The sequence below is a fragment of the Leptonotus elevatus genome, chromosome 1 (genome assembly GCF_054856555.1).
Source record: "Leptonotus elevatus isolate MCC_2025b chromosome 1, RoL_Lele_1.0, whole genome shotgun sequence".
NCBI classification, from domain to species: domain Eukaryota; kingdom Metazoa; phylum Chordata; class Actinopteri; order Syngnathiformes; family Syngnathidae; genus Leptonotus; species Leptonotus elevatus.
This window is the reverse complement of record NC_141239.1, coordinates 49,007,342-49,021,071: the sequence shown is the minus strand read 5'-3', so window position 1 is coordinate 49,021,071 and position 13,730 is coordinate 49,007,342. Positions and strand designations below refer to the sequence as shown.

Sequence of the window (13,730 nt, the reverse complement as noted above, 5' to 3'; positions counted from 1 at the left end):
CGTTTCACGTCTTAAGGCCAAGTGGTTTTCACTTTTGTTTTACCGACAATGCCCTTCTGCTTCTCCCTCCATTGTCTGCGAGTGCGAGCGAAGTGACAATGCTCCGCTGCTTCACAAATAATCGATCTCCACTTTTCTAAACCATTTGAATTCCTCTCAATTTAATTGCCCATTGAACTATTTAGAAATAACACAATTCCACCATTTGAGGATAGACGCAATAAACTTTACGCCTGTTTCGACCCTTCTCATTACTACAAGGGAACTATACTTTTGGGAGGCGTGGTACAACACAAATATGTAACAATCTTGTTTTTAAATTATACAACTTTACTCATTCTAAGAAAATAAAACAAGTTTTGCAACAAACTGTAATTGTCTACCTGTAAATTACGTTTCTAAGTAATCTGTGCTTTATAATATCACTTGTTACAGATTTAACATAAGCAAAAATGACATCAATGAAAGGTTTGCAAATGTGTAATATACATTTGTTTTCTCTAGGTAAGATGTGTAAAACTATGTTTTTTGTCTCAGACTATTGTAATTATGGTTTCCCTCAGAGGACCATTAAGACTGAATTCACGTAAATGCATAATTGTCCTCATAGTATTGCATATGCAGAACAATTTCATTGAGAACGAGAAATCAGAAAGTCACTTTGAAATCAAGGAAAATAGTTTGTTAAACTTTTTTGATATATTATCAAGGGGTTTGGCAACAGAAAAAAATCTTATCTCATGATGTAGTAATTAAAAGTGAAGACAATTTGCAATTTTGGCACAGAATAATTTTAGTGGGGAAAGAAACATGAAATGGGGGCACAACATCACATATGTGATGCCCCCGGTACCTTGAGTTTGTGTCTGTTCACAAAGTTTTCCGTTTGTTTTGCCACCGAAGATAGGCTGCTTTGGGCATTGCTAGACTAACCATAACTGTCAACCTGTTAAAAGCATTACCAGCCTAATCCTAACCATAACTATCAGTGCATATATGTTATACCGTTCCTACGTGTACATGTACGTTGTCCAGAAATTGTAATTTAAAAAAAAGTCAGTGGGACTCAAACCCGTGACCTTCGCATTTTCAGGGTTCAGCGCCTTAACCATTATGCCAGGAGCCAGTACACGTTCACTGGTACAGAATTTATACTTGCAGCTGTCGCGTGATTCACGGCAAAATAGCGCTAAGTGGCACGTTTCCGGTTACTGCTTACTTTGCTGACTTACGTTATACAAATCGAATAGAATTGATTTGGCGATTTCATGACTTTATTGCTGTTTTTGTTTTTCAAACTGATACGTTTAGGCAATGGCTACAATTGTGAGGTGTTTGGTTTTCATGTGGGATGTTTACTTATAAGTTAATATTTTTATGCATTTCTTTTTTGTTTAGCAGTAAAGCCAATGCATACACATACAACTTTTTTGACATGCACAACATAAAAATTACCAATAAACTGATGCTCAGAAATGAGTAAGTGTTGAGGGCAGTCCATCCAGATTTATAAAATTAAATTTAATGAATAGAAATGAAAGCAAAAATGGTTTTCAAATGCGAGTCAGCTTTGGGAAATGTCTTTAAGCCTTGAGACATTAAAACTGACAGGACTGCTCTTATCTGTTTAATCGGTCTATTCTACTTTACTGATTGGTAAATTGTCACTTTGTTGCTTCTAGATTTTGGTTCACTCTTCGACCTCGAACATGACCTCCCAGATGAGCTCATCAACTCCTCAGACCTGGGGCTGACCAATGGAGGGGACATCAACCAACTCCATACTAGTCTTGGAGGGATTGGTTTGGGAGGCCAGGATGCTGCTGCCAAACACAAACAGTTGTCTGAGCTTTTGCGTACTGGTGGACCATCACAGCAGGGTGGCCCTACTTCCAACAGTACTGGACCAGGGGCTTCCATGGGTATACTGGGAGGTGTCAGCATCTCCCCTGGTGCACCCCAAGGCATGCCTCCCCAGGGCCAACAGCAACAACCCGGACTAATGCAGCAGGCTGGGATGGTTGGCGGTGTGGCGTCACTGAATCGGGCTACTGCTATGATGGGTGCCCAGAGAGGCAGCAATGGACAGCAGCAGCAAGGTTTGATGGCGGGTCATGTGATGAACGGCTCGTCAAGAATGGGTTACTCTGGCAGTGCCGGCATGGGTAACAGTAATCTTTTAGCTGAAACACTACAGCAGCAGCAGGGTGGTCAGCAAATGGGGTCCACTGGTCAGCCAGGGATACGACCACAGCAACCAGGAGCACTGAACAAGGTAAACACACTACACGCTAAATCATAAATGTCGCTCAAATGCAAAATTGTTGTGTTGAAAAGCAAATATTGAGCCCCGAATAGCATGATACATGGTTGTATTTCTTTTCATTTGAACTATTGCACTCTGATTCATTTTTGCTGCAACAAAAACAACAACCCTAAAATAAATTACAATGGACAGCTTTTATTAATTAGAGCTGAAATTGAGCTAAAAAGACATGAAACTATTTTGATGACGTTAGCAATTTGATAGATAAATCATGAACAGTTCCTGAGAAAATTTTCGCTTTTGCTGCAAGTGTGGTGTGGCAGGGATGTGGTTATGTTCAATTTATTAGCGCTTTGGGCACCATATGGCGTAGTTGAAGCGCCATAAAATAAAAGCCGTCCATTTACCATATAACGTATGATTAAAAAAAAATATATATATATTTGCAGCCTCAATAATGTTTGATATGTTGGTCCAAATAGTGAGGAAACTGTCTGACTCCCAATGTCTTATAGTGGTGGCGTTAGGATTGCTCCATTAAGAAACGAAAATTGTCCTAAAGCTGGGTGTTACGGCTGAAAAGTGTATCATCTGTATAATATATATATATGATGATGCTGAGGGTCAGAGCTAACACCGTAGTAAGCATGTCAAAGACAGGAAACTCCTTTACTTCTACACCACGTATATGTGTATGGATTTAAGTAATGAACAACCTGTCAGAATGGACAATATAATCTTAGTGCAAGAGTTGAAGTGAGTCGACTGGTCATTGTGCGCACACTTATTCGTCGGTTTAGCCGCTTCTTAATTTTGTATTGGTATTGCTCACGTGTCTATCGCGATACATATTGATGAGTTATCGCCCAACCCTAAGTTGTCCTAACAATGTGATCCTTCACATGCATTGGCTCCATATCTTAGTTTTCTCCTTACCTCCCACAGATGAATATGATTGCCAATGCGGGCCCCTATGGTGGTCCCTATGGTCAGTCTGCTGGCCAGGGGCTGCCAGGAGCAGGGCTGAGCCCACAACTGCAAAATAAGGCTGGCATGGCCAACAATATGGCCAGCCAGTTTGCCATGGAAAAAAAGCTGCCAACGGGTCAAGGCATGCCTGGAATGGTAAGAATTATATATTTTTAAAAAATAGATATTTATCCACTACAGCAGGGGTCTGAAATCTGCGGTTCTGGAGCCACATTTGGCTCTTTAGGCCATCTCCTGTGTCTCTCTGGATCTCTCGTAAAAACAAGCAAACAAACAAAAAAGTAGAAATTAATGTTTTTTTATTTACTTTTTTTTTTTACATTTTTCTTTTTCAAGACAAAATATTTTTCAAATGAATTGATTTAGATAATGAAAAAAATAAAATATTTTTTTAAATGTCAGCGTTCAAATTTTTAAGTTGTCAGAAAAATAGACGAAAGGTAGATGAAAACGTTTTTTAAATTACCTAAAAGTCTTGAAAAAGTAACGGAAAAAAGTCCCAAAAGAGGAGAAGCACAATATTATTATAAAATGTCAATGAAATTGCCAACATTTTTAGAAAAATGAATTAAAAATGGCGTAAAAGAAAACTTTCAAAAAGTAACCATAAAATTTCCAAAAACAAAAGAGGGCAGACATTTAACAAAAAAATGTGGTTTGGAATTGAAAAAAAAACGGGGAAAAAACCCCACAGAACATAATTTAAAAAAAGACAGAAAATAAAACCTTTATAAAGTAACCATAAAATGTCCAAAAACAAAAGAAGAAATCCCTAATATTACCATAAAATGTGCCCAAAATTGTATATATAAAAAAAAAAACTTCAGATAATAAAATGTTCAAAAAATGTCCAAAAACAAAAGAAAAAAACCCTGAACTATCATAAAATTTATAATAATTTTTTTTTTAAAGGCAGAAAAGAAACCATTTAAAAAGTAGCTATAAAATTGTAAAGACAAAAATAATTCCCAAAAATTACCAAATGTCACAAAATTGCCCAAAATTTCAGAAAATTGCTCGCAAAAATGGACATAAAATAATGTCAAAAATAGCCATGAAATGTCAAAGGGAGAAGACAGACAGAAAATTACTATATGTCCATATAATTGCCAAAAATGTCAGACATTTGACAAAAAGGAAGAAAAGTCTAAAAGTATATGAAAAATTACAAAACAAAAATCTAAAAACGGAAGACTAAAGGTAGAAGAAAATTAATTTTAAAGTATCATATTTTCTGTTATGGTGCAGCTCCAATTCGCTCTTGAGCCCTCAGTACATTGGACAAAAACTAACACTATATGTCGTTCAAATGTTTCACGGCTAAGGACAGATTTTTCGTCATTTGGCCTAAAATGACTCTTTTGATAGTACAGGTTGCTGACCCCTGCACTATAGTACAGCACCATAGTCCAGAGGTCATAACAATAACCTAAGGCAGCAAGGTCGGTCCTGGGTTTGATCACAGGCTTTTCTGTGTGGAGTTTGCCTATTCTCTCTATGCCAGTGTCTATAAATGTGAACATTAACGGTTGTCTGCCCCTATGTGTCAACCCTGAGATTGACTATTGTTGTCAGTCCAGTGTGTTACCCCACCTCTCACCCAAAGTCAATCGGGATGAGATGCACACCACTCAAACGCTCCGACAATTTGATTAAAGCTGAAAAGTGTATCATGATAAAGACGGGGAGAAAAAACGGTTGAATTTAATTACACTGTCAAGATCTGGTGATGGATTATATGCATGTCTTCATCCAAGGAGGATATGTTTGTGTGAAATATCAGGCACTTGTCATATTGCCTTGGAAAAGATGTCCGCAATCTAATAATCAAGGCTCTCTTGTCTCAAGATGCCTCAGCAGCAGCAACCTCCAAGCATTGGCAGTGTATCAGTTGGTGGCGCAGCAGCAGCAGCAGCAGTAGGAGCGGCTCAGGTTGGACTTGGTGCTGTAGGGGCAGGACCCTGCGCAGCGCCCCCTACAGCAGACCCGGAGAAGCGTAAGCTTATTCAACAGCAGCTGGTCCTCTTGCTCCACGCGCACAAGTGCCAGCGACGGGAGCAAGCGAATGGGGAAGTGAGGCAGTGCAACCTGCCTCACTGTCGCACCATGAAGAACGTACTTAACCACATGACTCATTGCCAGGCTGGCAAGTCCTGCCAGGGTGAGTTTATACCTTGTAGTTTGAACAATCGTTTATCATAGGTTGCATTTCAATTTGTCCGTTTGTCAATGTTCCTCCGCCCTATTCTCATTATTGTACCTGAATTGTCACTTAGTCATCATTTTCTTTTTCTCCCTTTTCTTTAAAACTTGCTTTGTCTTTTTTGTCCTAGTGGCGCATTGTGCCTCATCAAGACAGATCATCTCTCATTGGAAGAATTGCACGCGACATGACTGTCCGGTATGCCTGCCTTTGAAAAACGCTGGAGACAAGAGGAACCAACAATGTGAGTATTTCTTTTGGTATCCGCATGGATGGGTGGATGTGTATGTCTGTTTTTCAACACAAGACATGGCGCTATATGAATTACATTATTACACATGGTCAACTCAAATGCTTTTCTTTGTTTTGCTTCCTCCAATATCATCAATATTTTCCTCTTATCTTCCTCCCATCACCACAGCTCTTCTCAGTAGTGCAGGGCTTGGTTTGGTGAACTCTTTAGGTTCAGGAGTACCAGTTGGACAGTCCAATACTCCAAATTTGAACCCCCCAAATCAGATCGACCCGAGCTCCATAGAGAGGGCCTACGCAGCACTTGGTCTTACCTACCAGGGCAACCAGATGCAACCACAGCCACCCCAGGCCAACATGCCAAACCAGGGAATACAAGGGCAACCCGGGATGCGGAATCTGAATACCATGGGTTTGTCTATCTGGTCTTTATGTTTATTTTTCATAACTGCACTCTTAAAAACAGTTGGGTCAAAAATAGACCGACACAACTTTTTGAGTTATTTGACCCAAAAAGTTGGATCAAATTAAATTAAATTAAGCAACCTATTTTTTTGGTTATTCATTTGACCCAACTTTTTTGGTGAATTGAATAACCCAAAAAGTTGGGTCAGTCCCTCTTTGACCCAATTTGGGTTATTTTTGACACAACTGTTTTCACAGTGTGTGGTACCTTGATTTCCGAGTGCCCCCATGTACAAGTTTTTCATGTGGAGCTACAGTTGCGGATGCACATTAAACCAACGGCTTGTATTTGAAAAAAACAACAACTGTTGGGGTGACTCGTAAGTTGAGGTACTACAATATAAACTGAGTTACGGGCTTGAACAAATAGAACAATTCAAACCCGGAAATCAAGGTACAATACTGATTTAATCCCTCAGGGCTTAAAATGTAAGTCGTCCCCCCAAAATATTATATGTATGATATGTTCTATACAGCCCCACTAGTCTAAATTAGGGATGCACCGAAATGAAAATGTTTGGCCGAAACGGAATACGAAAAATGAAAAATGCTTGGCCGAAACACCAGAATTAAAAAAATATATATATATTTTTTTACTATCATTGCATTTATTATAATTAATTAAAATTATAATATTATAATAAAATATTTATTTAGCACTGGCATTTTAACCAAGCACAATATAAATTGAAATGTGCCCACACCGCAGACATGTTGGCTAATGGTACATTAAACATCAAAGGGAGGGCTGAGCATTTTGTGGCGGTGCGATTATATTATTTATAGTCAATGTAGTTCGCACAGGCGAGGACGGATGCGTGCGACGGGACAAGGTGCGGCGCACTTAAAATTGGCACATTCACATATTAACCAACGTTTAAAAATAAATAAATACATTTGTTCGCACCAGCTAATCGGCTTCGGGAACGGACTGCAAAGGCACACACAGTGTCGTGTACAGGTCTGTCGCCAGCCGGAGATAGCGGTAAGTGTTTCCGTGTTTAAAACTGTTGATAGCAATAGTGCTAACATTAGCTAAAGTATTTAGCACGGCCACCTGAAAAAGTGGAAGCATTCGAGGGGCTCTTTCCCCTCCAAAAGGGGTGTGTGTGTGTGGGGGGGGGGGGGGCTCACCTGTACTGCAGTACATGGCAGTTCTGTCTTTTTGACCCACTTAAATGTTGTACACCAAGCGACGCCCCTCTTCTCCGGTATGCGCAATGACCCCGGGAGCTGCTGCGACCGACCGGTAAAAAGCCAGCGAGAAGCGAGGCGGACACTCACCCCCGCATTCGCTGTTGAATTCAAACAGATGTTTGCTTGCAGCGGTTTTCTTTGCTTGCGTCATTTCGCCCATATTCTTTCGGCTTTAATTTTATTTCGGCCGAATGCCGAAAATGGCTATTTTTGCCATTTTCGGCCGAAAATTTTCGGTGGCTGAATATTCGGAATATCATTATTCTAAATACGGTATTATCGTTAATAGTTGCGTTAGTGGAATATGAGTTAAAGGCACTGTCCAACATTTTGACTCAGAAATAAACACTTCTTAAATACAGGATGTTTAAACATGAAGTCCTTCTCAATCTACACCTCTGGGCCTCTGTAAATGTGTGGTGGTGATTTTGTCCTCAACCCCCCAGCCTGTATTTTGCCATTTTGTGTTAGTTTTGCCAGCAGCGGGACGTTGAGCGGCGGGGGGGGGGGGGGGGGGGGGGGTCACTGTAGGCAGACGGGATGTTGAGTTGAGTGACTCGAGTGGGGAAAAAAATTAAGTATACCACAACAAAACGTGCAGCGGATAACACACGGTCGAAAACAAGAGTAAATCTTGGCTTGGCATTTACCCGCTTCCGTGCTCTGAAGGAGCGGCTTGGACTGAAGAGCGACGCAGAGTTGGCCTGCTTGCTATTCGACAGGTAAGTGCCAAACAGAAAAGAAAATGTTAGCTTGCTGATTTAGCGACATGCTAGGTTAAGTTACATTGACAAGGGTAACTCGGCAATATAGAACGAGAGTCGAACTTATTTTGTATCCTTATATTTACACCTGGCAATAAGTGAAGCTAAGCCAAAAGGCTGTAGCAACCTTTGGGGGAGGGTTGCAGGTTGGGTAGTTTCTGACGCTCTGGACGGGCATCACAGACTGAACCTACGCGCGCTATTGGCTGTTGTGTTGTGGTACTTGAGCCTGCTGTTTTGTTCTTGAAAACTGTTGTTAACTCCATACTTGCCCTGATTATTTCACCATCATTACAAGGCAAACATCGTTTTGAACTATTATCCCTGTCGGTGATCGCCGGTGCACAGTCTCGGATCAGTAATGTGACCAAGATACCTCGTCACTCACTCTCGCAGCTTACTTGGCTGAGTGCGGTCAGAGGCAAGGGGCGTGAACGTTTAGCTCGTATGGGTTGAACCATGGGTGGTGTCCGTTTTGAATTGTTTGTTTGCAAACAAAAACGGTTTGATTACAAACAGAAATGGTCAAAACTCCCGACAGTGCCTTTTTAAGTAGCAAAATCCTGCAGTTTTTATCTATATCAGAAGTTGGCCATTTTGCCACTTGCGGTTGAGTGAAAGCGACATCACAGTTGCTCAGGGCTCAGGCAACAACCAATCACAGCTCACCAGTTTTCTGATACTGGTACTATACCTATATAAAATACCTCGATACCGGTACTGAAACAGTACCTCGACAAAAATGGAAAACATCAGCAAAAGTAGCAAAAAAATTATTTTTTTATTACGGGTAATTCAAAATATTAGGATATATACATGTACATTTATGTAAATACTGTATATATTTATGTATGTGCTTTCACTTTGCATGCCATATTCTTAAAGTACTGTATTTGACTGCATTTGATGTAATCCGTTTTAAATATTGGTAATACAGTGGCACTCCAATGACTCAATGGAACGTTGCTAGAGTGTGCGTGTATATCTCTGCTCTTCTCCATTACGCTCCCAATTAGTCAAATGCGTAACCAAATACTCCAAACTGGGAACAAAATAATTCACACTCGACTTGTTTTTTCAGGGACGTGTCAAAAAATGCGTCACAACCTGTCGCTCTGTCAGTCATCTGGGCTTTTCTGCCTGTTCATTGAACACACCTTGAGTCCACTGTAGTGCCAGGAGTGACTGTTGCGTTTTCTTCTGCGTTCACCGAGAAAAACATTTGCTCTTGTTACAAAACGTCATGTCGGTTGGCTTGCCGTGGCTGTTGGCCATGTAAGAAAAAAGTTCCATATGACACTGCGAGTCATACTTCTCAGCGAGGAGTGCCCTCTCACACACAAGCTGAAAGAGGCGTGCCGCTTAAGACATATTCCGACAGGTGGCCATGCGTGTATGTGTACCGGCCTTTAAAACAGAGTTGGCTGTCTCATATTAATTTTTTTTTATTTATTTTTTTAATACCGAGCCGTTTTTTTATGCCAAAACATCAAGGTACGGTACTGGTACCAGTATCCCGTGCAACACTAGATCAATCAGAGCTCAGTTTCAGAAAACAGGTGAGCTGTGATTGTTTGTTGTCTGAGCCCTGAGCAACTGTGATGTCATTTTAAGTTGTCAGCAAGTGGCAAAATGGCCGCCTCCTTGATATGGATTAAAAACGGATGGATTTTGCTGCATAACTCATATTCCATCAATGTAATATTAATCAGAATGTCATGTTTAGACTAGTGAGGTCACATAGCATATTGTTGTCAAGAAATGTTTAACGTTGACTTCCCCTTTAACTCAACTGAAAGGCTTATTCTTCAAATATATTGATCCAGGAGGAAACTCGATGGGAGTGAATGGTGGAGTGCAGCCCTCAAACCATCAGGCGTCCCTGCTGCCAGACGCCATGTTGCAAAACAGTATAAACGCTCAGAGGTAGGACTACTTGACATTGTTGTCATCTGTTTAAAAGGTTCTTTTTCCGGCAGCATATGCTGAACATACCAAATGTCTCTATTTCATTCCCATCTGGCCGTCACCACAGTTTGATGAATGATGGTGGGGGAAACTTAGGATCCATGCCTACTGCAGCTCCTCCATCTGCAGCCATGAGGAAGTCCTGGCATGAAGACATCACGCAAGACTTGCGCAACCACCTTGTGCATAAGCTGTGAGTCTTCCGAGCATTTAAATGTTTCTTTCCTTCCCTTTTATCAACCAAAACAAGTTAAAGGACATTTCCGGTGTTTGATGCATGTTGTTTGTTAATGAATTTTACTTGTCTTTTTCAAATGTGGAACAAATCAGAATGTATCTTCTATTTGTGTTTGTGAGCAGGGTCCAGGCCATCTTTCCTACTCCTGACCCAGCTGCTCTGAAAGACCGCCGGATGGAAAATCTGGTGGCATATGCTCGTAAAGTAGAGGGCGACATGTATGAGTCTGCCAACAGTAGGGTAAACAACAACACTTACCTTTGTATCCAATCAGCGCATGAAACAAATTGTCATCACTCATTATATTTGCATTAATGGGCTGTAACATTCTTGCTTCTATCTGCTACTCTCCTCAAGGCGGAGTACTACCACCTTCTGGCAGAGAAGATCTACAAGATACAAAAGGAGCTTGAGGAGAAGAGGAGGACTCGTCTCCAAAAGCAGGGAATGATGCCGGGGCGACCTGGTTTGGCCGCCTCAGGCTTCCCACAGGGGCCTCTCGCTATGGGTCAGCCCCCCATGGCCCCAGGGCAACCTCCAAGTAAGTATTCAATAAATACTGTTTTTACTTCTTAAATGGTTCTCTGTTCTCCAGTATCCATAATAAATAATTATAATGTAATTGAAAAATGTGTTGTAATTGGCGGAAGTATGGAGGAAGACATGCCCTAGCATTCTGGTAAAACAACAAGTTGTCACCCTGTCAGATGGTCCTCACGCTGATCCGTCCATGATCCGACCCGGAGGACCAAATCAGATGGCGAGCAGGATGCAGAACCCAGCAGGTCAGTCTCTTCAACTTCCTGTGGAAGTATTTCAAAGGCACCTAGATCAGCTGCAGGGGACCATGTATGGACATTCATGGTTAGATTATTGGAAGAAGTTGAATTTATGGATTCTAACATGCCCGTTTTTATGTGATACTGTACTTGTGACAGAGATGTAGGGTTTTCACTCTGTTGAAAGAAAACCTGCTTTAATGTACTGTACTCACATTTTACAATATGTTAATGTAACCTCAGTATGTCCCCGCTCGCAATGCTATCAACTTCTGTCATTTGTGTTGTCTCTATTTAACCATCCAGATCTGCTTTACATTCTCATCCTCCGGTGTGAAATTATTAATGTGACGATACTGGGAATGTTGTAATTTTTTTTGCCCCTTTTTAGCATTCATTCATTTAATTGTTTTTCTTTTTTGTGATTCTACATTTGTATTACATTTTGAAAAAAGATGGATTCTTTGAAAGAGGTCATTGTTGTAAATTCCTTATTATTGCTGCATTTTCAGTGCTGAATTTATTTTATATCAGGCACCTTGTTGGACAGGTATAGGTCCTTGGGAAAATGGCCCTGAAATGAGGACTTTGTGGTAGTTTTTTTTTATTTCAAACTCTTTATTTTACAATTTTTTAATATACAAAAATGGAAAACTCGCAGGAACAAACAAGCGCGCACACTGTGAGAAATTACCAGTATAAAAATAATAAGATAAAACACAAACAAAACAAAAATCAAAAACGACCCGAGATACTACCAAGAAATAATAACACAAAAATAGACTGAACAAAAACAATATGCCCCAAACGACATATCCTTACGAACAATCTGCATCATTGCTTAAATATGCACGCCATTTCTGCCATCATCTTTCACCCAAGTCTTTTTGAAGGCGTATGGAGTATGTCATTATATCATTCATTCTTGATCTCACACTTGCCATATAGGGATGAACCAGTTTGGCCAGATGGGGATGCAGTCAATGGGTCAAAGGTCGACACCTCCGCTTCCACTCAGTGCTCCGATGAACCAGGTTGGTATTGCTGCATTTAAAATCTCTGATGTACATTTTGCTATAAGAGCACATTGATAAATAGGTGAAAAAAGACTTACAAATTAGCTTCTTGTGATCAATGTGGATAAGACTGCTCAAAACACCAGAAAAAACAAAGACCCAAAATCATGATGCATGTAATAGTAAAACTAAGAACTGCAATTTTGTCTTGTAGCAGAATGTGTGTGTGGTGAGCGAGCCCTCCTTTCATTTTAAAAATGTTTTATTTATTAGGAGCTTAAAGGGGAAGTCAACCCCATTTTCTTCCTTTGCAATAATATGTAGCCCCACTAGTCAAAATGTGGTATTCTGGTTAATATTGCACTAGTGAAATATGAGTTAAGCAGCAAAATCCAACAGTTTTTATCAATATCACAAGGCGGCCATTTTGCCACTTGCTTTCGAGTGAAAATGACATCACAGTTGCTCAGGGCTCAGACAACAAACAATCACAGCTAAGCTTCAGAAAACAGGTGAGCGGTAATTGGTCGACTGTGATGTCCTCTTCAGTCGACAGCAAGTGGCAAAATGGTTGCCCCCCCCTGAGATGGATGAAAACGGCAGGATTTTGGATTGTCATTGTCACTGGATTGTCAAGAAATGTTTAAGGTTGAATTCCCCTTGTCATGAAGAAAAGGTGTGATATGACAAAAAAGTCTTAAATAGGATGCAATTTTATATTAAACCAGCACTTCCACTGTCTCATTTTTAGATGGCTATGGGATCAGCAAGGATGGCTCAGCCAAATGCCACACAATTACCAAACCAGTACCTCCCACCAGGCCAGTTTCCTGGTTCCAGTCCTGGTCTTGGTTCTGGTCCCGTTGGTGTGAACCAGCCCGGATCACAGGCTGCTGTGCCGCTGGTAAAGATTTAGGACCAGAGATCATGTAGCATGACTATGAGATCTAATCATGATGAGGCATTTTTCTTACAATCTTCTTCTTCATCTGTGCAGCAGAACCAGATGTCAACGCCACCGTCGCTACCAGCCGGCAGCCCTTCAGCCCAGTCTGCCACCCCCGCCCCGGGCTCTGCAGCCTCTGCTGGCTCCATGGGGACTGGTGGTGTCTGTGGTACAGGGCCTCTGACCAACTTGCCTCCATCGTCCACGTCAAACCAGCCCGGCACATTTCCTCACTGCCCGCCCATCCGAACAAACTCCCCCTCACCAGCACGCAGCTTGACGCCTCAACCTCATCAGACCACTCCCACATTACCTCGTTCGCAGACGCCTCAGCCGCAGACCCCGAGCACGCCCCAGTTGCCTCCTCAGAATCAACAGCAAGCATCTCAGCCGCCACCGCAAGTACCAGGGAGCGCTGAGAAGGCTCATCAGCTTCCACAGCAGACCCTTGGGGGTGCTACTACCTCAGGCCCCCACGCAGCTCAGGCTTCTTTGGTGCCTATCCAGAATGCACATGTGCCATTACAGCTGCCACCAAGCCCAGTGAGTAGATTTCACCATTTCTTCCCCCGACCCACATCCCTTTTTTTATTTTTTTTTATTCTACAAATACTTTTTTTTTCACACCTTTTTTTTTTTTTGTAAC

At 41.3% G+C, this 13,730-nt stretch overlaps 1 protein-coding gene across 6 annotated transcripts in view; it reads left to right on the top strand.

Moving 5' to 3' along the window:
• The window catches only part of ep300b (EP300 lysine acetyltransferase b), a 34,088-nt gene that overhangs the window by 2,816 nt on the left and 17,542 nt on the right, over window positions 1–13,730 (top strand). For all 6 annotated transcript variants that reach the window (XM_086066784.1, XM_086066787.1, XM_086066782.1 and 3 more), the window contains exons 2-14: window positions 1,683–2,275; window positions 3,212–3,391; window positions 5,105–5,417; window positions 5,590–5,703; window positions 5,881–6,123; window positions 9,964–10,063; window positions 10,173–10,298; window positions 10,466–10,583; window positions 10,701–10,884; window positions 11,051–11,128; window positions 12,071–12,156; window positions 12,890–13,042; window positions 13,136–13,627. In XM_086066784.1, the coding sequence (XP_085922910.1) occupies window positions 1,683–2,275; window positions 3,212–3,391; window positions 5,105–5,417; window positions 5,590–5,703; window positions 5,881–6,123; window positions 9,964–10,063; window positions 10,173–10,298; window positions 10,466–10,583; window positions 10,701–10,884; window positions 11,051–11,128; window positions 12,071–12,156; window positions 12,890–13,042; window positions 13,136–13,627 (2,780 nt within the window). The remainder of the gene's footprint in view (window positions 1–1,682; window positions 2,276–3,211; window positions 3,392–5,104; window positions 5,418–5,589; window positions 5,704–5,880; window positions 6,124–9,963; window positions 10,064–10,172; window positions 10,299–10,465; window positions 10,584–10,700; window positions 10,885–11,050; window positions 11,129–12,070; window positions 12,157–12,889; window positions 13,043–13,135; window positions 13,628–13,730) is intronic.